Source organism: Marmota flaviventris, chromosome 2 (genome assembly GCF_047511675.1).
Source record: "Marmota flaviventris isolate mMarFla1 chromosome 2, mMarFla1.hap1, whole genome shotgun sequence".
NCBI lineage: Eukaryota > Metazoa > Chordata > Mammalia > Rodentia > Sciuridae > Marmota > Marmota flaviventris.
The window spans coordinates 61,464,143-61,491,980 of record NC_092499.1 but is presented as its reverse complement, the minus strand read 5'-3'; the positions used below and the strand labels follow the sequence as shown (position 1 = coordinate 61,491,980).

Sequence of the window (27,838 nt, the reverse complement as noted above, 5' to 3'; positions counted from 1 at the left end):
GGCATCTAGATTATTTGGTGGAGCAAATCCACGCAATCCTGCGTTTCTGTGGACCTGAGAGTGTCGGCCGGGAAACTCCGGGAGGGACGTCCTCACTCAAGGAAGAAGACAATGGGAAGACTTCTGCGGGCGTCGCCGCCTGGGTTAAAGTCCCAAGAGAAAACTGTTGAAGGGGGCTCCAGGGTATGAGGGCGCGACGCCCTCCGCGCTCGGTCCGAAAGGCTTCGACCCTCGTCCTCCCGCTTGGCGGGACCTTCTTACGCTGGGGAGCGCGCACAGCCACCGCTCCTGGCGGTAGGCGGTGGGCCTGGCCCGTTAGCTGCGAGCGCCGCCCGCAAGTCCTAAAGCCGCGCCGCGCCCCGAGCCGGGTGGGGGGAGGGGCGGCGGCTGGCGCAGCGTCGAGTTTCCCAGAATTCCCAGCGGCCGCGGGGAAAGTTTACGGGACGCAGGCGGCGGCGACGGCCGCGGCAGCAGCAGTAGTAGCGGTTACTAGGCTGCCCGCGGCGGACCATGGCCCTGGCCCAGCGTCCTTGGCCTCTCCTCACGGCGTCCCCGGGCAGCGTCGCAGCGAGGAGAGACTTCCGGGAAGGAACTGACATGCGACTGAGCGGCGGTCGGCGCGCTTAGCGCCGTGAACATGCGGCAGTCCCTGCGGGCGACCCCGGGCTGCGGAGAGGAGGCGGCGGCGGCGGCTCGGGAGGGAAGGTGGCGCCGGCGGAGGTGGCGGCGGAGACGGCCGGCGCCTGGCGCGGAGCCCTAGGGAGGCTGCTTGGCGCGGCCTCGGGCCTCCTCGAAAAGGATGCTGTCCCGAAAGAAAACCAAAAACGAAGTGTCCAAGCCGGCCGAGGTGCAGGGGAAGTACGTGAAGAAGGAGACGTCGCCTCTGCTGCGGAGTGAGTGTCGGCAGCGAGACGCGCCCACACCTGGCCGGGCGGTCACGGGCAACGGGGATCGGGCTGGGGCGCCCGGCGGGACTGCTCCGTCCACTTTGATCCTGGGAAGTAGTTTGTTTTTTTCTTGTGGTTGAATTGTTTATTCATTGAAAGTCGGTGAGGAGTAGGAAAGGAGTTCGTCTACTGTCCCTCGACTCCCCCTAAAAATAAACTTCCCTGCCTCCCATGACAGTGTTGATGTTTTGAAATACTGAAAAAGACTGTAGGAAATAACTTGCTAATTCCCTCATGCCGTAGGAATAAAAGTGATTAGACGGGGATATTTTTTCCTCTTCTAAATATGTCGAGATGTGCCTTTGTTTGCAAACACTGTGGGTGTCACTCGCCCGTGCCCCAAGTAGTGTAAACTCTGGGGACAGATTTCAGTCCTGCTGCAGGACTTGGATCTGAGAAAGGTAAAAAGCAGACCATCGCTCTTTGTAGAGCTACCCAAAGCCTCATCACTCTTAGATCTTAGAGTAGGGGAGCCAAAATAATTTGTATTTTGGCCATATTCGTAAGATTACAAAAAGGCAAACTTCTCAAAAATGATTTCTCTCGCATCAGGAAAGTTATTACCAAGATCTTTTCTTTGTCTTACTTCTAATAGGGCATATTTTCTCCTCACCTGCTTTTCTTGTCAATTTAAATATTTGACTCATTTTTGGGCTGAATTTCTTAGTGTTTAGGACGTTCTGTTCGTGAAGTAAGGAGTTAATCTTTCGGTGCTCATACTGCGTGCTGGGCTCTTTGTGTAATTTTCCTTCTTGGAAGCTGGTAGTAACCTTGTGATTTAAGCATTACCTCATATTGTAATTGGGAAAGCTGTTCATAGAGGTTCCTAGTATTTGCCCAAGATCACACAGAAAGGGGTGGAGAGCATGCTTTTCCATTATGTCCACATCATTAGCTTTATAGATTTATTGTAGTAATTGTTGTGCTTTCAACAAAATATATGAGATGGGTGTATCAATAACTTGAAAGTTGATTTTTAAACTTGTTTTTAACAGCTTGGTTTTAAGTTGTACATGCTGTTACGCTTTTAGGTGTTTTTAAATGATAGCTTGCTGTTTGCTGTAAATAAGGTTTATTAAACATTACTTGAAATCATGGCATATGTCACATCATTTAAGCAAATAATGAAACTGTATTTTGTTTCCGTAAAGTGTTAGCCTTATTTATTCCAATCTTAATTTGTTTCAGTGTTAACTTATGAAGCTTATTAATAGTGCCCTTATGTGTTGTTTATTTAATAAACTAATAAAATGGGTTCCATATCCAGTTTTCTTCATGTTTTAAAGGTATTTGCTTACCAAGAATGTCTAAGCTATTTTCACATTGTATTCAGTAGTGCTATTGTCTTGAAAGCCATTGTTCTGCCATTATCTTCTGTTTTAAATTGTAATTATTTATTCTTAAAGGAGCTATAATTTGAGGCTTGGTGTTTATGTTCTTCTTTCAAATGAGATCTTTTTAATTTTCATACCTAAATTTTTGACTTTCTAGTTTTCATTTACTAGTACTAGTTAATTCCAAGAGTAGAAACACAATTACTAACTATAAAATATTTTTCTTGTTTTTTTTTTTAATATTGGGGATTAAAGTCAGGGGCTCTTTGCCACTGAGTTACAGCCCCAAGCTCCCTTCCTTTTTTTTTTTTGGAGACTGGGTCTCTAAGTTGATGGGACTGGCTTTGAACTTGGAATCATCCTACCTCAGCCTCCTGAGTCACTGAAATTACAGCCTAATTTTAAAATCTTTTAAAAGAAATTCAAATTATCTTTGAAATCATGTTTGCCAAAAGAAGGAATTTTGGCAATTTCTAAAATGGAGTTTTAGAAACAAAACAGAGTATAGTCACACATGCTGTAGACTGTATTCTGATTTGTTAAATTATTTTCTATTTTATGCATTACTTCATGAGTATTTCATTATTATTTAGTTCATAGATAAGCTTATTGACATTTCATCATATTATGTATGGTAGTCTGCAGAATACATTTGGTTCTGGCTAAGCTAACACATAGCATATACATGCAAATTATAAATTCACTTGGGTAGGAAAATAATAATCTTCCTCAATTTAAAACACCCAAGTACTATCTTAAATTAAAATTAAAATTTTGTTTCCTTAAATCCATTGGTATTTTGATTTTTGAGTGGTAGATGTAAATGAACAGCTTTAGAAAAGTTTATTGAAATTGTAATTTTCCTCTTTTATTATAGATCTCATGCCTTCATTCATCCGGCATGGTCCAACAATTCCAAGACGAACTGATATCTGTCTTCCAGATTCAAGCTCTAATGCTTTTTCAGCTTCTGGAGATGGAGTAGTTTCAAGAAACCAGAGTTTTCTTAGAACTCCAATTCAAAGAACACCTCATGAAATAATGAGAAGAGAAAGCAACAGATTATCTGCACCTTCTTATCTTGCCAGGAGTTTAGCAGATGTACCTAGGGAGTATGGCTCATCTCAGTCATTTTTGACAGAAGTTAATTTTACTGTTGAAAATGGAGACTCTGGTTCCCGATATTATTACTCCGATAATTTTTTTGATGGTCAGAGAAGGCGTCCACTTGGAGATCGTGCACATGAAGACTACAGATATTATGAGTACAATCATGATCTCTTCCAAAGAATGCCACAGAATCAGGGGAGGCATGCTTCAGGTAACTTAATGTTATAGATACACATTAGTTTATACTGATACTATATTAGTTTATACTATATTAGTTTATACATGCTTCAGGTAACTAATGTTATAGATACTATATTAGTTTATATTGAAATTGACATTTCAATATAAAAGATGCTCTTTTGGATTTTCCTGGGAAGCCAACAAATAACTCTTAGAGAAGTTTTTTCCATTTCCCATTTTGTCAGTCTTAATTCTTCCTGCTTCCAAGTAGTTACCAAACTATACTGAATGACAGAATTATTGTGTCCATTTATTTTATTTTATTTATTAAATACTTTTTTAGCTGTAGGTGGACTTTTATTTATTTTATATGTGGTGCTGAGAATTGAACCCAGGGCCTCACACATGCTAGGCAAGTGCTTTACCTGAGCTACAACCCCAGCCCTGTGTCCATTTATTTTATTAATTGATGTTATATTAAGTTTATTAACTTGGTACTTATCTCAAGACCATCTAGACTATTAATTTCTTAAAACATGGAAAATTTAATGTGTCTAGTTGGGTCAAATTTAGATTTAGGTTTGGTAGAATAGGAAAGTTAGTTCTTTAGACAAGCAGGACTTAAACCTGGGAAAGGAAAAGAGGATAGGAAGAATTGAGTATGATGATAACCTGGGCAACTACATTATTTCATGAGACCTAGCACTGTTTTCTTTGAACATAATTTTTCATAACCCAGTAACTTGCCAAGTTGATCAGAAATACTTATTATCAAATGATTAATTATGTGTCAAAAATCTATTTTTGTTCTTTTTGTAATGGGCAAAAAATATTAATCATAGAGTTAAGGAAAAATGCTACTTTTCTTAACTCCTGACTTCTTCGAGGATCAGAAGATATTGGGGAAATGTTACAGTTCTATTTTATCCCTAAAGTACTGGATTACACAATATAAACTGATGCAAACAAAATTAAACTTTTCTCATCTGATTATTTTTTTCCTACCTAGTAAGTTGTAGTCTTTAAATTTGGCAGGATAAAGATAATTTGTGCAACAGATATATTTTTTTAACCTATATAACTTCGAATAAGCTGACTTAGTAGTTTGGAGTATGAGTATTTTTATTATAGGAAAAACTGTATTCACTTACATATCTCTCATTTTCCTTAACCATCTTGGAGTACCTTATTTGGGGAAACAAAATCAGTGTATACACAACAGTCACAGAAATGTTTATTGTTATATTTTGTGGTCCTGACTGATAAAGAGTCAGAAGAGAGATCAGTGTAGGCTGGAGTACTTTGAAGAATGATTCATAGAGGAGGTAAAGTTTAAACTGGGCTTTGGGCTTGGACTTTAGATAAATAGAGCAGAAGAAATGGGCTGGAGTTGATGTAATTTGACTTTGTTTGAAGAAATAAAATGTACGATGAAGATTTGTGGTCCCATAGCTTGCTTAGACTTGAGTCAAGCAGAAACCATTAATTGGTTCTTCAAAAAGACAAATGATTTTATGAAAGCAGTGTTTAAAAGATTAATTTTGCAACAATATTTAGCATGAATTAAGGTAGCTCCCTAGAGAAAAGAGAATTTAAGTACCAGTGTCAATGGAGAGAAAGCAGATCTAGGATGCTTTTTGAAAGAAGAATGATCTTATGGGTTTGGGAAAAAGTAAATCACTAGAGTTTTGAAAATTGGTGAATGGTGAAATAGTTGGTAAGAGCAGCTTATTTTATGAAAGCTGACAGTGTAGTCTCATTGGAACGTTAAATAGTAAAGGTTTTTCTGGGCATGTTGAAGTACTGTCAAGAGCCTGGATGAATGTCTTTTGATTTTAAAGACTTAGGTTAAAGGATTAAGATAGTAGCATAGAAGAATTACAAGTTATTTGTAATATGCAGTTCTAAACCTCAGAAATAACTTGTTATCCAACTAAAATAAATTTAAGAAATAAAGCTCATTTATATTTTCTTTTAGAGTATTAACTGCTTATTATAGAAAATTTACAAAATGCAGAAAAGTAAAGTATTCATTTACCAGAGATTCTTAGTTATTTTCTTTTCTTCATCTTTCTCTAGAAGAAATGCTTTTAAAAAAAATTGTTGTGATTATACTCTGAATAGTTTTGTGTCCTTGGTTTTTACTTAAGTTGAATTTCTTAATGTTCTACATTTTTTATGGGTGCATTTAATAATAAATAATAATATATCACTATGGTTTATGTTCAGTGGTTAATATTTTGAGTAAATTAATGAGGGCTTGCTTTGAACATTTGGAAAAGGGAAAAGTGGGGCACTGCCAAATTGGGACTTGGCTGCAAAGGAGGTTTGAGAGGGAAGAGTCACATATGATTGGCATAGCACCTGACAACATAAGAGTTGCTTAAAAATATAAATGGTTGAATGAATGTATGAATCCAGAGGTTTCAAACCTGGAAACATAAGTTTTTGTTAGCTGAGGGGGAGCAGGTATAATAGGTGTGTTTATTCTTAATATATTTGTTGCTCTTTGCCCTCACCTTTCCCGTTTCTATAACTGCAAACATTACTAATAGCTCACAAAGGTTGAACATCCCTGTTTTAGTCACCTTTTACGTTGGTGTGACCAAAATACCTGACAAGAACAACTTACAGCAGGACAGATTTGTTTGGAGCTCTTCTTTTCAGAGGTTTCAATCTGTAGAGGACTAACTCCATTGCTCTGGGCCCCAGGTGAAGTAACACATCATAGGGGAAGGGCCCAGTGGAGGAAAGCTGTTCTGCTCTTGGCAGGGTCAGGAAGCAGAGAGAGCAGTAGTGGGGAGGAGGCTACAGAAAAGATACACCCTTCCAGGGCACAACCCCAGTGATCCACCTCCTCTGGTCATACCTCACATGCCTACAGTTACCACCTAGTCATTCAAACTAGGATGGAGTGATTAGGATATGGCTCGCATATTCCAATCATTCACCTCTGAACATTCCTGCATTAATACTGGACCTTTTGGGGAACACTTCATATCCAAACTATAATACGAAAATTGGAAATATTCAGATATCTGAAATTTCTTGAACACAGACATGATGCCACATGTGTAAAACTTCTACACTTAATCTCACTCTACAGGTGGTAATCAGACCTGCAGGTGCATTAAAAATATTGTATAAAATTACCTTCCAGCTGTATGTATAACGTATGTCTGAAACATACATGAATTCTGTGTTTAGGCTTGGATTCCACCCCGAAATACCTCATTATGTGTATGCAAATATTCCAAAATCCCCACCTCACCCCCAAAAATTCAAAATTGGAAACACTTCTGGTTTCCTAAACATTTTTGATAAGGATACTCTACCTATAATACTCTTCTACTTGAACCTTTCATATGTAAGTATGAAGAATTAGTAACACAAGGTTAAAATATTGTTTTAAAATTCTGATTTATAAAATGCCATTGAGGAAATATTCTAAATCTTGGTGGATCCTCTCATAGGAACAATCTGACATGGTTTAAAGACAAATTTTAAAGCAACTTTATTTTAGACATAAAGTAAAGGTTAACTGGTTAAATTAAAGAATGTCATTTAAAAAAATAAGATCTGATTTCATGGAATAGCCAGATCTGCTTTTAATGACAGTAGGCTTCTATGTTCTCATACCCCAGGCCCTTTAATATCATATTGCATTACAGAAAGTTCCAGCTATTTGAAGAATCGTTTGTAATAAAATATCCTCCTCTCCCCCAAAAAATTGTTTTTAAAGATAAACATTTATTATAGCAATCATACATTGCTTAAGAAACTTCATTTAATAACATTAATGTATATCAGGGCAGTATGGATTTAATCTCTGTTTGTTTTTTTTTAAAGAAAATAGTACTTTTTTGAAGGAATTCCTTAAGTTATGGGGAAAGATTAACAATTATTAATCAAATAGAAAAACCTACTATCTGTCTTTTCCAGAAGGGAAAAATCTGTTTATGAAACAATAACAGAACATTTTAAATTCATCTTGAAAAGATCTTAAAGTTATATTTTCAAGATTTAATCTGGTTAGGGCTCAAGGAATTTGAAGAGAAAGGAGAAAGTAAATTTGTGGGAGAGAAGGGCTGAGCTGTTGACAGTGTGTTTTTATAAGCAATAAAATTATTACTAATGTAATAAGCATAAGAAGAATGGAAAAATTGTTTTGAATGGCTTAATAATAGAAGTAATTTCTGCCCATAAGTTTTTACTTAGACTTGCAGGAAATGCCTTCTCTCAAAGGCACAAATACATTTTCTTGTATTTAGCAGGGGCGCAAAAACAAGTTGTATAGTATCTTAATGAGTTTTAGAGGGCTTGGGAATTCATCAATTAGCTGTGATATTTGACCTTTAACGTTCTTGGCCAACATGCCAATTTGGCACTTACAGTATGTGCCACAGGAAGGAATGCTGCTATTAACAGGAAGTCTTTAGTTGGAATACTAAAAGCAGATTGAATTTCTTTGTTTTGCACTTAAATAATTTAGTTCCATGCAATTTTAAATAAAAAATTTAAAAAATATTTTTTGAAGTTTTAAAGGTCACAGAATTGTATTATTTTAAAAATCAAACTAAAAAGTGTTAGGTTTACAAAATAGTGGATATATTTACTCTAGTAAACATGTAAATATGTAGTTAACCAGAATCATTTTTTGAGGAGAGGTTGACAATCTTTAGAGATACTTTATCTGTAATTACTTTGCATAGGAACAGATAAAACAGTTTGGTTCAATACTGAGGTCTTTTTATCAACATCCTAATTGTAACACTGGCCGTAATGTTTAGTAGTTACTACTGTGGACCTTGTGGAACTTCATTAGAGTTCCAGATTCCATTTTTTTTTCTCTGTAGGTAGTACAAAACCAGAATTTTTTTGATTTATTTATAAATGTAGGTCTCATAAGTATTTTTCTTCTTCTATGAGGTTAAGTTTTTTTGAAGATATTTCAGTGAAAGATTAATTAAGACAATGCTTTCTTCATCTTTAGAAAATCATGTAATTAGCTTGCAGTGTTTTACTTTATATTAATGGAAAATGTTTGTGCAGCTATTTCCTGCAAATGGAAGCTATTTTGAGGATTATTTATAAATGCTCCTTAGTCTTTACTGGGATTAACTGAAATTGTAGAAACACTGATTTTTTTTCTTGTAGCACAGAAACGGAAGTTCTCATTTTTCTCTGCTGACTTAGTTCAAATTTGGTAGCTCACTTTTTCTGTTATTAGTTACTGTAATATTTTTTTGAAGAGCTATAGATAACCTTTGTTGCTAAGATTATATGGTTAATAATAAGTTTGTCATTTGATCTTATATTATTTGTGTGGCATCTTTGGTAAAATAATTTACTTGAACCTTTGTTTCCTTGTCTGTAAATTGGTTGTAATAATATCACCTCACAGAGCTTTCTTTGCTGGAATACTTCATAGGTGGTGATGTATACATTGTATTGCATTGGTTCCAGAGACACAGAATGACTAATTTCTCTTTTTGTGATATTAAGATTGATCATGTACACAAATAAACAAGCAAACAAAAAACATTGATCATGGGTTCAGATGTCAGTGGGATTAATCAATTTATCAAGAAGTTCTCCATCAGCCTTTTTCTTTCAAAGTATTTTTTTTTTAGCTGTCAGTGGACCTTTTACTTTTATTTATATATGGTGCCAAGAATCAAACCAGGGCCTCACACATGCTAGACAAGCGCTGTACCACTGAGCCACAACCCCAGACCTTCATCAGCCTTTTTTTCTATGGCTGCCATTAGTGATAATTAACTAGATCCAGATTTCATTAGGTGCTAAAAATTGTGATTTTCAAATTCATTTATTTCTTCTGTATTAATGGAATTATATAATAATGAACTTCCGTTTATCAGTTATTTGGTTGCTGTTCATTTAGGAAAGATGAAACAAGCACTAGATCTTTCCATTCATTTACTATTTTCAGAATAATGAAATGGAACCCTAGCCACTTCTAGAGGTGATTAATGAGTTTTTATTTTCGGTGTCATTATGGACTCATGGATTTTTTTAATTTTAGTTCCGAGCTTTATTTGGATTTTGGATTTAACTAGTTTTTCATTAATATCCATTTTCTGTTCCAGGGTCTAATCCAAAATATCGCATTTCATTTAACTGATGCCTCCTTAGTCTTCTTGGGTTCTCTGCTAATTTCTCAGTCTTGTTTTTCATGACCTGGACAGTTTTGAAAAGAGTACATGTCAGATGTTTTGTAGGATGTTTCTTGAGTTGGATTTTGTCTGATATTTTTCTCATAATTAGACTGAACTTAATAGTTTTTGGAAAGCGTGCATATATCTTGTACAAGAAGGTACATGATACCCTTAATGACATTACTGGTAAGTTAACTTTTATCACTGAAAGTTTATCAGGCTTCTCTACTGTATAGTTACTATTTTCCCCTTTCCATATTCTATTCTTTTGACAGGAGTAACTTACTTAACTCTTAAGAGGGGTAGGTGGGTTGAGCTTTACCTCCTGGAATGGGGAATATGCAGAATTCTATGAATATCTACATATTTTTCAGTGAAGAAGTTTTGTCTCTTATTTATTCTATAGTTCCTACCATATAGACTCCCATGTATTGTTATTTATATGCTTTGGTTTGTAATCTATTATTAAGTCATTTGCTTTATTGTGCAAATTGTTTCAACTCTGGCCATAAGGAATTCTTTCAGTATGGCTCTCCATCTTTTTTTTTTTTTTTAAGTAGTACCTTATTTTTTGATTACATGTTACTTTTTATGTTGTGTTGTATTTTCCCTGCCATAAAACCTTGAATCAACCTAGGATCAGTCATTTCCCCAAAGTGAACTTTGGACTTTAAGATTTGTTTTTCAATTAATTACTATGGTTATTGTTTTGATGTTTAAATTGTTCCTTCTTTGGCCACTGGAATCCATTCAGGGTTAGTTCCCATTGTTTGCACTTTGCTTTCTAATGTGAGTTTATGTTCGGGCTCATTTTATGTATTTCCTATGTCAGCTCTGGAACCAATCACTTATCCAAGGATCACTGGTTCCTTTTAGTAGGGAAGTAGTATATGGGGATCACACACTTTTACTCTTTACTACTGGGTGGATTTTTGTTTCTAGACCTTTTTAATGGACATGTCTAGGAAATGTGTTTTTTGGAAACAATTTTATCATGAGTTTTTACTGTCGGGAATTTAAATTTAAGATTTCAAGTTTTTACTTTTGCTTTCTTAAAAAACATTTTAATTGTCATAAAATACGCATAACATAAAGTTTGCCATCTTAAGCATTTTTATATGTATAGTTCTATAGCAAGTATGTTCACATTGTGCTACCATACTTTTTACTTTTTTTCATACTGGAAATCTGGTTTCTCTGGACAAGTATAAAACCATTCATTTGCTTTATATTACATAACTCATTTTTAAAATAGTACTATTAAGATAGTATTTATCATCATGACTGCTGAATAAAACAGAATTATTATTTCTGTTATTTTTAGCTTAAGGTATTTCCTAGTCAGGAAGTACAATTATTGTGTTTAAAATTCACTTTGAATAATTTTGTCAAGTATGGCTAAGCCACTTGACATACACTTTGATTAGTTTGTTTCATTTTATTTTCCTACTGAAGGGATTGCTTCTTCTAAATTTTGATTTAATTTTGTTTATAGGACATCTAGAAGATTCCAGAACCAAAGCTATAAAACAAATTCATTTAGAAAATTACTTCTGTCCCTGTCCCCTTCTGCTTTGTTTGTTCCCTTCCTGCCCCATAAATAAGCATTTTCATTAATTTTGTTGTATCCTTCCATTGTAACATTTTATGAGAATAATTACAAATCTGTCTTTATTTATACTCATCCTCCTTTTATATATATTGCTAGTTATCTGTTGCTGTTTAACATGTCGTTCCCAATCTCAGTGGCACAACAAACATTTATCATTTCAATTTATGTGGGTCAGTATGTAAAAAGTATCTTAGCTGGGTAATTCTGACTCAAGTCTCATGAAGTTGCAGTTCAGATGTCAGCTGGGGCTGTAGTTGTCTGAAGTCTTTGCCAGGACTGTAAGATTAATATAAGGCTATTAACAGGAGGCGTCAGCTCTGGTTCAAGGCTTCATTCAGTTCCTCACTGCATGGGCTTTTCTTGACAGCTGGCTTCCCCCAGAATGAGTAATCGAACAAAGAGCAAGTGATCTTGACCAGGACAGAAGCTGCAGGGTATTTTATATCCTAATATCATAAGTCACATGCCATCCTTTCTGCCATAAACTATTGCTCACACCAGCAAGGGGTGAATGAATATTAGGGGGACAGGGATCCTGGGCCAAGGGCCACTCTGTGGGCTACGTACCACATATGTATAAGCTAGTATGTAATGCAGATTCTTTTTTCACATAATATTTCCTGAATATTACTCTAGGGCAGTAAAAAGAAATCATCATCATTCATTTTTAATGCAAAATATAGTATTCTTGTCTGGTCCTTGAATATAATCACAATCACCCAGTATCCTAAGAGTTGAGACTTAGATTATTTTTAGCTTTACATTACTATAGATAATGCTCCGATGACTAGCCTTATGCATTTGCTATTTTTGTGTGCTTTGTATTTAAGTGAATACACAGTTTTTAAAACCACCTGCCAATAACCTTATATATAACCTGCCAATAAACTTAGGTATCCTCCTTTAGAATCTTAGAATTTGAATTGAAGCTTTCGCCTTAATTTTAAAGTTTTTTTCTGAATTATTTTTTGCTATTAGTGTTTTCATATACATAGCAATATAGTTGACAGACACACTACCTTTCTGATCTGGGCAAGGGATCCTTACTTGTTAACGTATTTAGGATTGCCAGTATAATTTCAGAACATATGAAAAATGTTTCTTTTTCTATTCCTTTGCCTTAGTTTCTAGCCAAGCATAATTTTAAGAACTCCTCAAAGTTAGCTGGAAACCTTTGGACAAACAGATGTTTTGTTCTAGAATGATAGTCTTTCATACCTGAATGGTAACCCACCCAACCTTTTCTTATTTTGAATTTTCAGATGTATTCTAAATTTGGCAGTTGGAGCCTTGTGTGGCTTTTGACATTTTCTGTTGACACACTAAATTTTCATTTGAGTGCTATATCTTTGTATTGTTTAAGGACAGGTATCTAAATTTATATTAAAATTCTGTCTAGGCTATAAACATTATAAATATCTAGGAGTAACAGTAGAATGAACTGGAAACTGTCTTCTTCTCCTTCCTCTCTTACCACTACCACCATTGATTAAACCCAGGGGTTTGTACACATGCTAATGTAAGTACTTCATCACTGAGCTATGTTCATAGCTTTTTGTATTTTGTGTTTAGACTGGGTCTTGCTCAGTTTCTCAGGCTGGCTTCAACCTTGGAATCTTCCAGTCTCAGCTTCTCTAGTAGATGCAGATGGGGGTAGATTTTTTTTTTTTGTGTGTGTGTGTCTAAAATCAAGTGACCGTATTTGTGCAGGTCTATTTCTAAGCTCTCTATTCACTGGTCTGTGTATATTACCTCCACTAACACCACACTGTCTTCATTAATAGAGGTTATTTATTTAAACAGTTACTGTATACTATATTCCATAAACACTGTTCTAAGGACTTGAATGTGTCTCTGAATAAAACTAGGCTTCCTATCCTGTGGATCTTCCTCTTGAGATCAGAAAAATGATAGTCACTGTGGGATTCTTGTAGGATAAGGAAGAAGATCAAAATTATTTAATAATTGTACAGGTTAAAGTGATTTTTAAAAGGTAAAATACAGTAAGTGGAATCTGGAAATTATAAATTGCCATAGGGTAGTAAGAGTGAATTTCATTGAGACTTTTTGTTTTGGTGGTACTGGGAATTGAAGTCAGGGATGCTCTACCACTGACCTATATCCCCAGCCCTTTATATTCTTTAAAAAAAAAATTATATAGTTGTGTCTGGATACAATGCCTTTATTTTATTTATTTTTATATGGTGCTAAAGATCAAACCCAGTGCCTCACACATGCTAGGAAAGTGCTACTGAGCTGCAGCCCCAGCCCATATTTTTTATTTTGAGACAGGGTCTTGCTAAGTTGCCTAGGTTGGCCTTGAACCTGCAATCCTTCTACCTTAGCCTCCCAGATTGCTGGGTTACAGGCAAATGCTACCACATCTGGTGGTCACGGAAACATTTAAGAAAAGACCTGAAGAGAATGAATGAGCCAAGCAGCTCTCAGAAGAAAAAATGTTCTAGGAAGAATGAACAGTATCTACCATATTTGAGAAGAGCAAGGAGGTGGGTGTAAAATGTTGGCATAAAAATAGCAGCTTATGTTGGGCTGGAGATGTGGCTCAAGCGGTAGCGCGCTCGCCTGGCATGCGTGCGGCCCAGGTTCGATCCTCAGCACCACATACAAACAAAGATGTTGTGTCTGCCGAAAACTAAAAAAAAAAAAAAAATTAAAATTCTCTCTCTTTCTCTCTCTCTCTCTTTAAAAAAAATAGCAGCTTATGTCAAAGAAGGAATGGAAATCTGATCAACAGTAGACATGAGATATCATTAGAAATAACTTTTACCAAGAAATGATAACAGTAAAGATAACTTGTACACAGAATCAAGGAAAAACTTAACTGAGCACAGCCTCTGTCACTAATCTTACAGATTTAAGATACTGAATTTTAACATGTATAGATTTATGTAATGCCAGCACAGTGAGTATATGGACATTTTCATCACTCCAAAAAATTTCCTTATGCTGCCTCTTTGTAATTCACTTCTGCCCTCACCTTTAGCTTCTAGCAGCCAGTCTTCTGTCCTAGTACATAGTCTTGCCTTTATAAGAGTCTCTCATATCTGTTCTTTTGAAGGATATGTAAATTGTTTCCACTTTTATGCAATTATAAGAACAGTCACTGAAAACATCCACATGTGGGTTTTTGTATGAAGGTGCATTTTCATTTCTCTATGGTAAATATTTAGTAATGACATTACTGTATTATATAACAGACTTTATAAGAAGTTTATAAAAGTGACTAAGCTGTTTTCTAGAGTGGTTGTAACATTTTTCCATTCCCACCAGCAGTGCATCAGAACCTGTCAGTTTTGTTTGGCTATTCTCATAGGTGTATACTGTCATCTTATTGTGGTTTTAATTTGCATTTCCCTGGTGTCTGAGCATTTTTCCTCTGCTAATTTACCATCTATATGTCTTCTGTGGTGAAGTGCCTGTCAAAATCTTTTGCCCATTTTTTAAAAAATTGAGTTGTCTTCAAGTTGAGGGTTTTTTCCCCCTCCTTTCAATGTTAGAGTTCAAACCCAGGGCCTTGTGCATGCAAAACACTCTACCACCCAGCCCTTCATGTTGAATTTTGAGAGTCTTTCTGTAGTCTAAGATCTTTTGTGTAATGTATGATTTGCAGTATTTTCTCCCAGTTTATAGTTTGATTTTCCTAACAATGTCTTTCTCAGATGTCTGAGCATTTTAAATTTTGATGAAGTCCAGAGTGTCAGTATTTTTCCTTTATGGATTAAGCTTTTAGTGTCATGGTTCAGAACTCATTGCCTAAGGTCAGAAAGATTTATCTTGTTTTTTTTTTTAATTTTTAAAATTCATTCTTTTTAGATATGCATGACAGTAAAGTGTATTTTGACATATTATACATATGGTGTAATCTTGGTTTATCTTCTGATAGTTTTATAGTTTTTTCATTTAGATATATGATTCATTTTGAGTTAGTTTTTGTATAATTCGGGAGGTATGGATTGTGATGAGTACTTGTACATACGAATGTCCTGTTGTTCCAACATCTTTTTTTGGGGGGGGGGGGAATGCCCTTCCTCTGTGAAGTTGCTTTTTTACCTTTTCAAAAAGTCAGTTGACCTTGTATATGTGGGTATGTTCCTGGATTTTTCATCTTGTTCCATCAATCTATTTGTCTGTTCTGTTGTCAGGAGTACACTGCCTGGATTACTGCATTGTATTTATTTATTTATTGGGCAGTGCAGAGGTCAGCTTTATTCTTAATTATTTCAAACCAAACCCAAAATGAGTAGAAGGAGAGAAGTGATAAATAAATAGAGACCAGAAGAATAATACAAAGAATCAATGAAACAAAGAATTGGTTATTTGAAAAAGTAAAAACTGACAGATCTTTAGCTAAGTTAATCAAAAGATAAAGAATACCCAAATAAGTGAAACTAGAGTGAAAAGGGAGACATTGCAACAGATACTACAACTGAAATTCAAAGGATCACATAGGTATTTTTATGATCAAAATACCTGTCATAAACAACTTAGAGGAAGAACAGTTTATTTTGGTTCACAGTTGCATAGATTTCAGTCCATGCTCAGCCACTCCATTACTTTAGGCCTGAGGTGATGCAGAACGTCTGTCCACCTGCTGGCAGCCATGAAGGAGAGGGATAGTGCCGCAGTCTGGCTGGGCAAAATAACGGGGGGGGGGGGGGAAGACAAGTAACTTTTGGAGGTCGATACAGCGGGAGCCGCTTTATTACAGGACACAGAAGTATATATACCCAACTAATTACACATCATTATATCTAATTAACATCATTATATCTTAATTAACATCATTAGATACAGCAGTCAGTCATTAAGGAATCCTCATCATCCTAATGGCTTGTTGGTGTTACTTCACAAACCACTCCCTCTGGCAAAGTGCCAGGCGCCATCTCGACTTTTTTACGGACCCTAACAGGAGAGAGAGAGAAGGGGAAAAAATAACCTTCCAGGGGCACACCCCCAGTGATGGACTTCTTCCATTTAGATATTATTTCCTGCAGTTTGTACTACCTCCTCATATTGCCATCAGATTATGAATCTATCAATGGATTAATCCACTTATGAGGTCAGAACCCATGATCCAATCACATTCCCAAAGACAAAGGCCCCACTTCTTAACATCGCTGCATTGGGGATCAAACCTTAAACACATGAGCCTTTGGAGAACATTCCAAATCCAAACCATAACAAGTGCAGAATAGAGATCCCAGAAATGAACCAGCTAACTAATTCTTGATTTTATAATTTAATTTCACATTTTATTCTCATTGTTGGTAGAGAAAGGAAGAAATTATCAGTTACACTACTGTATTATTCTGTTGTTTTTCAGACAGAATTAGGATCCAGATTCTAATTGTTTTAATTGAGGATATGGATCAGAGTCAGAAAAGGTCAACCACAGCTGTTTTGGATTGGGGGCTCCTGTGAAAATGGAAGAAGCAGGATGGGGATTGCCCTTGGAGAGTTCATGTTCTAGGGCTCCCATCCAGATATCTGAGGATCTCCATGAAGGTCACAGGAGCTCTTCAAAGGGAATGGGGATGTCATAGTCCTGTATATGGTACTCAGCAAGTGGGAGGTCAGCATCATCTTTACAAAAAGGACCTGAGAGGCCCTGTTGTCCTTTTATCTATATCCCAGGTCCTGTGTAGCTCCTCTCCGTAAGAACAAGGCAGTGGTTCATTCTTTGGTCTTGTTGGCTTCATGGATAGTCTGGGATAGATAGATCCTACAAACTTATTAGTGTAGGGGAATATTTTTTCCAACTCTTCTTTATACCTCTCTGATTAAGATACTGAGCAGTTGCTTTTGACACTACAAGATTTTTATCCCTCACTCTGAGGTACATTTCACATTCAGGAAATTCCCATTCTTATATAAATTATGCTCCATTTTTGTATAAATATGTCAAAATATGCTCTACATGTATATCTAAAAAGATCAATAAAATTTTTAAAAAATGCCAACTCTTGCAGGAAACTCCAGATTTCCTGGTCACTTCACATTTTAACTAGCCTGAGAGCCTTCCTGGTTCCTGTTCCCCCCCATCCCTCCTTTAGTACCTGGGTATTTCTGGAAATTTCATTCTAAAGAGCTGCTTTCTCCATTTTTATTCCTGAGTTCTCCTGGGATTCTTTTCACTGCAGTCACAGGGCCTGTTTTGAGGTTTACAGAGAATTAGAACTTATTTTGCCTTAATGGAAACCAGGCGATTCAAGAGGTACTTGAGTATTGAAATATGTTCACTCCTCTCAGCTTCTGGCAGTCTGTCTAGCCCACTGATTCTTGACAGAGGTACCAAAAACATACATTGGAGAGGAAGCCTTATCAACAAATGGTGGTAGGTATCCACGTGTAGAAGATTGAAACTAGACCCATCTATTATCTACAAAAATCAACTCAAAATGAATCAAAGGCCTTAATCTAAGACCTGAAAATTTGAAACTACTAGAAGAAAACAGGGGAAACACTTCAAGATAGTAGCATAGGCAGTGTTTTCCTGGATAGGACTCCAGCATTTCAGGGAACAAAAGCAAGGATTGACAAATGAGAGTACATCAAATTTAAAAGCTTCTGCATTGCAAAGGAAACAACAGAGCAAAGGAGTTTATAGTAGGAGAAAATATTTTCCAGCTTTTCATCTGATAAGAGGATTAATATTCAGAATTTATAAAAGAACTAAAAGAAAAAAATCTTAAGAAAACACGTATCTAGTCATAAAAAAAATGGGCAGATGACTTGAATAGACCTTTTCAAGAAAAGTACAAATGGCCCATAAATATCTGAGAAACACTTGTTAGATATAGTTATCAGTGAAATGCAAATCAAAACTACATTGAATTTTCATTTTGCCCCAGCTAGAATGGCTGTCTGTCTGTCTGTCTGTCTGTCTGTCTGTCTATGCATCTCTCTATGCTGGTGGGAATGTGGAGAAAAGGAATCCTTATAACCTGATGATGGGAAGGTAAATTAATACAGCCCTTAGGAGAACAGTGTGGAGGTTCCTCAAAAAATTGAAAATAGAGTTGCCTACCATGTAGTCAAGCTGTACTGTTCCAGGGTATATATCTGGAGGAAATGAAAGCATACCAAAAGATATTTGCTCACCCTTGTTTATTTCCAGTACTGTTTACAATAGCCAAAATATGGAATTAGCTGAAGTGCTTGTCAGCAGATGAATGGATAAAGAAAATATGGTGTACATATCCAATGGAGTATTACTGAACCATAAATAGGAATGTAATCCTGTCATTTGCAAGAAAATAGATGGTACTGGGGGATAACATGTCAAGTGAAATGAGCCAGTCACAGAAGGACATGTGTCTTATGTTTTCTCTCATGTGGTAACTTAAAAAAAAACATACTGATGATCTGAAAATAGAAGAGGGACTATTGGAGGACTTGACTAGGAAGTAGGGGGACAGGAAAAGGATAGAAAGAAGAGTAGGTATCATCAATGCATGATTTGTGTATGTTGTGGAAATGTCACAGTGAAACATAAATTTGCATAATTAATATGTTAATTATATTACACAATTATTTTGACTATTCTGGTTCTTTTATCTTTTGGTATACATTTTATTTTATTTATTTTTTTTTAATTTTTTTTTATTGGTTGTTAAAAACATTATAAGGCTCTTGACATATCATATTTCATACATTAGATTCAAGTTGGTTATGAACTCCCAATTTTACCCCAAATACAGATTGCAGAATCACATCGGTTACACATCCACATTTTTACATAATGCCCTATTAGTAACTGTTGTATTCTGCTACCTTTCCTATCCTCTACCATCCCCCCTCCCTCCCCTCCCATCTTCTCTCTCTACCCCATCCACTGTAATTCATATCTCTCCTTGTTTATTTTCCCATTCCCCTCACAACCTCTTATATGTAATTTTGTATAACAATGAGGGTCTCCCTCCATTACCATGCAATTTCCCTTTTCTCTCCCTTTCCATCCCACCTCATGTATCTGTTTAATGTTAATCTTTTCTTCCTGCTCTTCCTCCCTGCTCTGTTCTTAGTTGCTCTCATTATATCAAAGAAGACATTTGGTATTTGTTTTTTAGGGATTGGCTAGCTTCACTAAGCATAATCTGCTCTAGTGCCATCCATTTCCCTGCAAATTCTATGATTTTGTCATTTTTTAGTGCTGCGTAATACTCCATGGTGTATAAATGCCACATTTTTTTTATCCATTCATCTATTGAAGGGCATCTGGGTTGGTTCCACAGTCTAGCAATTGTGAATTGTGCTGCTATACACATCGATGTAGCAGTATTGGTATACATTTTAAAGCCCATTTGTCTATTGTCTACCTGTGTGTGCAAAAATTCCTTTGATTTTGATTGGAATTATCTTGAACATAAAGATTATTTCCAGATAATTGACATCTTAATTGTCTTGAATTTTCCAATCCATTAACATAATGGGTCTTCTTGTCATTTCTTTTGTCAGCGCTTTTATAGTTTTCAGCACAGAGATCCTGCATGTTTTGTTAATTTTTTTTGTAAATATTTGATTTTGGTACCATGATTGATAAAGAAAATATGGTATATATACCTGATGGAGTGTTATTCAATCATAAAGAAAAATATAATCCTGTCAATTTGCAAGAAAATAGATTGTATCCAAGGATACCATGTTAAGTGAAAATGCTCGCCAGCCACAATAGATCTGAGATATTTAGTCCATTTTTGGAGCCACTTGTTACTTTGATAAGCTTCCTTAATAATTCTAGGGCACAGCCTGATTATTTAAGAAATTATAAACTCGGAATGACTTTATAAGTTTTATTTTTTTTGCTGAAATGTCAAATATTAAATGATAAAAGATTTTCCTTTCTTTGCTTTTGCTTTTGCAGTCTGTGTACTTAAGTAGCTTCTTCACTACTAGTTAAATTTTCATAAGGCCTGATAATGGAAGCCTCAAACTGAAAAACCACACTAACGTCAAAGTCTAGTTCCTCCCTCATTTTGTAATTAAATAATGATATTGGCTAGTTTTATGAAAAACTTTATAATGTCATAATCATAAATTTTAACTGAAGAGATAATTTAATAACTGTTCTTTTCCTTTTTCCCATCAGGTATTGGGAGAGTTGCTGCTACATCTTTAGGAAATTTAACTAACCATGGGTCTGAAGATTTACCCCTTCCTCCTGGCTGGTCTGTGGACTGGACAATGAGAGGGAGAAAATATTATATCGATCATAATACAAACACAACTCATTGGAGCCATCCTCTTGAACGAGAAGGACTTCCTCCTGGATGGGAACGAGTTGAGTCATCAGAATTTGGAACTTATTATGTAGATCACACAAATAAAAAGGCTCAGTACAGACATCCTTGTGCTCCTAGGTAGAGTATCAATTTTATTTTCAACTTTTTGTTTTCAGATTGTCTTGTGTTAGATTTTGGACTTACAGTTTCATCAGAGGTAGGTATCCTGAAACTTGAGATTTAAGTCCTTATTTCTCAAAATTTGTGATAATTTTCTCTGAACTTATGTTTAGTGATGAATGACTTTAATAATTTTAAAAGTACTTTTTGTTTAAACAAGCTCAAAAAGAGGCTCAGTGTTCTTGTAATCAGATTGTTTTAATATGCCAGGATGTTTTTGTTAGATAGTCAGAAGTTGACATAAATAAGTAAAACATCTTTATAAATTCCTGTAAATAATTCATACCTACCTCTACCTCCTTAATCAAAATATTTTTGAATTTTATTCAATTTCAGACATGATTTTATGTAGTGTTGCTTACTGTTCCCAATTGAGAAAGTGAAAATTGAGACTGGACTAAATGTCTCAGATCTATTTAATCAATGTAGCTAATTATTCTATTTTGTCTGATACTGGGATTACCAGTCAATTGATTTGTTGCCACCGTTTTAGCCTTGTGCTAATACTGCAGCCAGTTATCACATGAGCACTTGAAATGTGATTGATCCAAATTGAGATGTGCTGTAAGTGTAAAATACACACTGGATTTCAAAGTACATATAAAGCTAGTAGTAGTTTAGTAATGAAGTGGCAAGTATTTCTCCTTAACTATATTTATAGAACTTCAAGAGCTGAGTCATAAGATTAAAAATGGGTAAAATGTCACCAGCATGTTGATAAATGTTACCTAGTATCATTTTGGATAATACAGGTTTTTGGTTATAGTACTACATTTGTGATTTTTTTTTAAGAATCCTTAAAATCATTATGAAAATATATTTTAGTGGTATCACAGAGAAGGCTAAACTTTATCATTGATTCAGCTTTGAAAATCTTTTTTTCCTGTGATTCTCTTTAGTGGCATTTGGTCGGTTTTTTGAATGACAGGTTGTTCTCCCTTCAAAAGAACCAAACCTGGGCTGGAGTTGTGGCTCAGTAGTAGAGCGCTTGCCTACTCAGCACCACATAAAAATAAATAAGTAATTAAAGTTATGTCCATCTACAACTGAAAAAATATATTTAAAAAAGAAAGGAAAAAAGAACCAAACCTGTCATTACCCTTTGCTATCACTAGGTTGCTGAGATATTTGTGGCCCAAATAACCACATTTGAGAGTCTACTTTTCTCTTCATCGGCATTATCCTTACAATATTATAGAATTTTTATGGTTGTCAAAGCATTTTCACAATTAATTAATTTGCTTCTTCCAGCATCTCTGAAGAAAATAGGAGGAAATAAACACTTCTTTCAGATCACATAAGTAGTAGTAATAGCAATTTGATTTCTTCTAAATCCTCAGTAGAGCTCTTGGTTGACATTAGCTCATTTAATCTGAGAATAATCATGTGTGGTATGAATTTATTATTTCACTTTTACAAATATAGTAAGCCGGAGCTTAGAGAAGTGAAGCAGTTTTGCCCACATTAATGACTCATAGTGGTCAAGCTGAAGTTTTAAAAACAAGTATATTTGACTTCAGAGCCTCAATTTTCTCTACTGCCAACTTGCAGTGTCAGTGAATGTTTCCCTTTGAACTTACTCATGAAAGAAAAGTTGAAGATAAATTTCAGTGCCATTTTGCACATTGTCTTTAAATTGTTAACCACAGTGTGGTGTCTTATTTTAATCCTGGTTTAGAAGCTATGACCCTTTCTGATATACACATAAATTTTTATGTTTGGAGGAAGACTTTTTAAGTCCATGATTTAAAATAGGTTCTAGTCAATTCTAACTCCTATTCCTTCTCTTAAATTGATATTGTATCTGTCCCTGCTATACTACATTTCCCAGTTCTTCCCCTTCCCTCTTTTCAATCAACTGGAGGAAGAAAATCATTTTTTATTTGTAGAGAAGCTATCAACTGTTTCAATATAAATTTACAACTAATTACAAGTTATTAGAGAAATGTATGATTCTAGTTTTAAACCTTTATGTAAAGGCTATAGTTTATCCAATTTTTTTGTAACCTCCTTTGACACTGTCCTTGAAAAGATTAAATACCAGCCAGAAGACATACCCTAAAACTAGCAACACTCCCAATTTTCAAAGGAAGATGGATTTTTCTTCCTCATGGTAAAGAAAAGTTAGTATGGTAAAGAAAGCCATTCCTTGAAAGTAGTCAGTTTGGGCAAGAAGCACACTGAAATATGCAAAATTATTCTTTGTTCTTTATAATTTCTTGCTTAGTTTTAGGATTTGTATCTTAATGAATGTTAATTCTATTTTCTTAGTGTACCTCGGTATGATCAACCCCCTCCTGTCACTTACCAGCCACAGCAAACTGAAAGAAATCAGTCTCTTCTGGTACCTGCAAATCCTTATCATACTGCAGAAATTCCTGACTGGCTTCAGGTTTATGCACGAGCCCCTGTGAAGTAAGTGAATATATAGCACAGATTTTTTTAAAAACATTATTTTAGTTATAGATGGACACACAGTATCTTTGTTTATTTTATTAATGTGTTTTTTATGTGGTGCTGAGGCTTGAACACAGTGCCTCACATAAGCACTTTACCACTGAGCCCCAGTCTCCAGCAGAGATTTTTTTTTTTAGGGGGTCTCTGAGCTCTTTAACACAAGGAGTGCCATATTTTCTCTTAATAATATTGGGTCTATAAACATCATTTTATTTGAAGAAAGGATAGCAAGAGCTTACAAAACTTGAAAATCATTGATTAGAAATACTAGTTCTTCAAACATTTATTGAATCTTCACTTCTTTGTGTGAAGACTTCTATTAGGGATACAATAAGAAGCTTATGTTCTCATAGGAGATTAACTTGTAAAGTGATGCAGTACTTGTGATAAAAGTAAGGACCCAGGTAAGTGGTAAGTATATGGTTGAAACAAAGTAGGATATTCTGGGAGGTTACGATTTTTTGTTAGGAATTATTAATTTATTTCAAATAAATAAATAAAATCTTAAACTACATGAATAACAAAAGTTATAGGAGACAACTTATATGCAAGTGTCTTCATGTAGGCTAATTGAATATTTCTTGTAGTATCTCTCCAATTTATGTCCACAGGAGTTTCTGATTAAAGAGAACATAAAGTTTTCTATAAAGATATCATTATCTACTAGTAAATTTGCGTATCTCAATTAATTGAATAAAATTGGGAGGCCAAGAAAATATATTTACCTTGTGGTTTTCCATATTATGTTCTTGTTGTTCCTGATACACATACCTGAATTGGACAGAAACGTATTCCAAAGTGTCAAGCATAGGATGTGGCTCATACTACTCAGTATATGCTTCTTTTCACTTTTTAAAAAGCCTTATTATTTTTTTTAATTAGATAGACAATTCTTTTGGATTAAAATGGTAAATCAGTTATCAAAGAACCATTGGATAGGACATATTATAAATGGTTACTAAAAGCTGGGCATCGTGGTGCATGCTTGTAATCCCAGCAACTCTGGAGGCTGAGGCAGGAACATTACAAGTTCAAGGCCAGCCTCAGCAACTAAGTGAGGCCTTAAGCAACTTGGTGAGGCCCTGTCTTAAATAAAAAGGGCTAGGGGCATGGCTCAGTGGCAGAGTACTTCTAGGTCCAATCCTTAGTACCCGCCTCCCCCAAAAAAGTTACTAAAAATAAATTTTCTAGAAGTTGCAGTCAGAGCTTCCTGTTATGTCTATGCTACAATAGTTTGAGAGAAATAACTTTAATATCATATACCAATATGATATTATGTGACTTGCTTTAGTTTATGTTCTTTGTCTAATCTTAAAGGATATTAACATTTAAAACTACTACTCTAAAGCTTTTTGGTTTGTAGTTGTCTGCTTTTCTCAACTTTTTTGGACATTAAATGCTTTTGCAAAAGATAAAAAGCCTTTTTAGGTTTGTTTGTTTTTTCATCTTTAAAATGAGAACATTTAATTAGAGTGTTGTCTCTGGATCTCAAAGTATAGTAATTGGTTGCATAGTTCAATCTCAGCATATGATTCACCTGTATTGAAAAAGAGCTAAAGATACATGTAAATAAATCTTTCAAGAGTTCTTTACCGTATTGTGGAGTCTTCTACCTTCTACTTGTTTTCTCATTTTTGAAAACTGTTTATTCTTTCTTGAGTTTTTCAATAGTAGGTTTTGCATTGAATTCTTCAGGAATTCTTAGCTAATGATGGTTTCTCTTCATTCCTCCTGTGTTTGTTCCTTGTATGCTGTTGTGAACATAATTCCTCTACTAGATCTATTAACATTAGTAACAAACATGACTTTGCCCCTTTTTGTGCATTATCATTTGCAAGCACAGTGTGGTCTGAAATATCCTTAAGTTGCTGACAGTTAACTCTGAATAAACTTACAAATACCACAGAATGCATTTTTCAGAGAAAAATTACATAGCTATCTATTTGAAATTGATGTTCATGGTTTAATATTAGTATTAGAATAATGGATACTTAAATGAGCATTCTTTAACTTGAAATGAAATATTTTTCTCCCTTTCCTAAAAAATAGTTTATTTAGAGCTGGGTGTGGTGCATGCACCTGTAGTCCCAGCTACTCTGGATACTGAAGCGAAAGGATTGCTAGAGCTCAAGAGTTCAAGACCAACCTGGGCAACTTGTTGGAAACCTGACTCAAAAATAAAGAAAAAAAATATATTGTTTTTAAATAGGAAGTTGATAACTCATTTATCTTTATAAAGTTTATAGTTTGTTTAGTTATAATGTAGTTAATGTTTATAAAAGACTAGTTTATTGCAATAAATACATGTTTATGCACGTGTTGTGAATATTATGTTTTAAAACAGATATGACCACATTCTGAAATGGGAACTCTTCCAGCTGGCTGACCTGGATACATACCAGGGAATGCTAAAGTTGCTCTTCATGAAAGAACTGGAACAGATTGTTAAAATGTATGAAGCTTATAGACAGGCTCTTCTCACTGAGCTTGAAAACCGCAAGCAGAGACAGCAGTGGTATGCCCAGCAACATGGCAAGAATTTTTAAGTTAACCTTTTAAGAATAAAATTTAATTTTTATAAGGGCTTTAAAATATTTTCACAGTTGAAAAAACTGCAAACAAATACTTCGGTTAATAAAGGCAGCTTACTTTTGGGAAGTTCTAATTTTCATATATTTTGTTATTAGAAATTTTCTTTTATTGAACAAAAGAAATGAATTTATTATTTTAAGAGTCAACATGATATGCTTTCAAATATTGCATATTAGGAAATTGCTTTGAATAATCTTGATGGAGAAATATGCAGAAAAAAATGTTATCATCGGATATTTAAAAGGAAATGATCACTTGGTAACTCCTTATAGCAGCAGGATCTTTCTTTAAGAAAGAGAAACTATGCAGTATTTTAAAAAGATGTTTATTGCTTTAGTGTGGAATGTTGTCCGAGTTGGATGATTTAAATTTTACCATGGTATAGTTCAAAATATAAAATAAAATTTGGAATCTTTATTGTGATAAATTCTGTATATGGCCCCCCCACACATACACAGCTAAATGTAAGGAACCCTTTTGAAGCATGTTGAGAAAAATCTTTTCAGGAATAAATTTAAGCAAGAAGCTTTAGCCTGTGTGGGGAAGGTATGTGCATCCCTCAAAAGTTGCTACTTGGTTTCATCCAGAGCTCTTAATTGGATTTAGCATGGCTCTGATAAGACAGTGTAGGGTTCCAGACGGCATAGTGCACTGCCTTCTGACAGACTGGGTTAAGCTGCCAAAAATGACAATCAGGGATTCGATAAGAAATCTTAGTCATTAAACCAATTTTATATTACCTTTTTTATCTTCTAAGTGTTTGTTACAAAACTTTATATATTTCCCTCCTGGTTTAATAGTTAAGACATTGTTCATAATTAGCACAGTAATTTGATTATAGACAAATTTATGATACTTCTAGCCTGTAAATCTCTAGAATTCTGTGAATTTCATAGCTCTTTAGATACCTGTATTGTAAATATGTAAATATATTTTTAGTTTAGATAATCTTCCAAAATACAAGCACTCCTAGTTAGATATCAGTTTGAGTTATTGATAAAATGTTAAGTGTTTGATTTTATATAACAAGCTTATTAAATATATTTTTGTGGAAACTAAATATGTGGTGTTTGAATCCATATTTTAGACATAAATATGATTGGTTTTTCCAATCAGAAGATCCATACTTCAAAGAAGCAATATAATGAAAGGTGTGTTGAAAAATTAAAAGTATGGCAAGTGGAATTTTTTTAATAAGAAAAGATAATTTACTGAGCTGTTATCAAATTTTTCCAATATGTAAGCTGATATATCTTATGAACTTATGCAACCTCCTATCTTAATTATTTCTTGTCACTTAGCCACTTATAAGACAAAGTCCGTTTGGACTTTGTAGATAAGAGCCATGAAGGATTCCTGGCTGCCCAACTTTGCAGGAATCCTAGCTGCTGCTCCCACGCAGGACACCCAGCCACTGCCCACGCACAGAACCTCCAGCTGCGACTCCTGTGTGGACCCCCATCTACCAACATGGGGCTCCCCCATCGCCTCTGTCTTGGGACACTGTAACCACTTCCATAGTCCCCTACATGCGGTAGCCTGTACCTGGGAACACCGAACAGGGTCTGGAGATAGCCGCCAACACTGAACACCACAAAGCTGCATCTCTGAACATGCAGCCTAACACCACTGCCAGGCCCCACCCAACCCAACACCCTAGCACTGAAAGCAGCTGCTTTCATCTTGGGACACCTTTGTCAACATCTTTAATTGGGGCAACTCCCAGCTTGGGACACCGGCAGGGGATTAGAAGCAAAATCAAGGTACTATAGTCCACAACTTCCTCCTCCTCCTGGCAGCAGCTAACCTAGCACAGTGCTTGCAGCTACATGGCTGTCTATAGCTCGAAAAACCTGGTCTTGAACAATACAAAACAGCTCTCTGCGACAGGTGCGCAGCCCTCAGCGCATAGCCCACAAGACCACCAGTGAGAAAGGTTCCTGATTGATTGGGAAATAGAAGGGGAGGAGGTGAGTGAGATACAGTTTAGATACTAAATTAGAGA

At 35.5% G+C, this 27,838-nt stretch overlaps 1 protein-coding gene across 1 annotated transcript; it reads left to right on the top strand.

The window, feature by feature from the left end:
- The first annotated feature begins 411 nt into the window (after positions 1 to 411).
- Sav1 (salvador family WW domain containing protein 1) lies at positions 412 to 26,893 on the top strand. The gene is made up of 5 exons (XM_027929530.2): positions 412 to 893; positions 3,159 to 3,602; positions 20,472 to 20,742; positions 23,056 to 23,199; positions 25,586 to 26,893. Exons 1-5 carry the CDS (start codon positions 800 to 802, stop codon positions 25,785 to 25,787), a joined length of 1,155 nt encoding a protein of 384 aa, XP_027785331.1. The 5' UTR covers positions 412 to 799; the 3' UTR covers positions 25,788 to 26,893.
- The last annotated feature ends 945 nt before the right edge of the window (positions 26,894 to 27,838 follow it).

Bases quoted from the DNA above. Each gene is read 5' to 3' on its own strand.
- Sav1 (XM_027929530.2), top strand. From the start codon at position 800: ATGCTGTCCCGAAAGAAAACCAAAAACGAAGTGTCCAAGCCGGCCGAG. The intron at 894-3,158 runs GTGAGTGTCGGC...CTTTTATTATAG, and splicing joins GACGTCGCCTCTGCTGCGGA to ATCTCATGCCTTCATTCATC. The intron at 3,603-20,471 runs GTAACTTAATGT...TTTTCCCATCAG, and splicing joins TCAGGGGAGGCATGCTTCAG to GTATTGGGAGAGTTGCTGCT.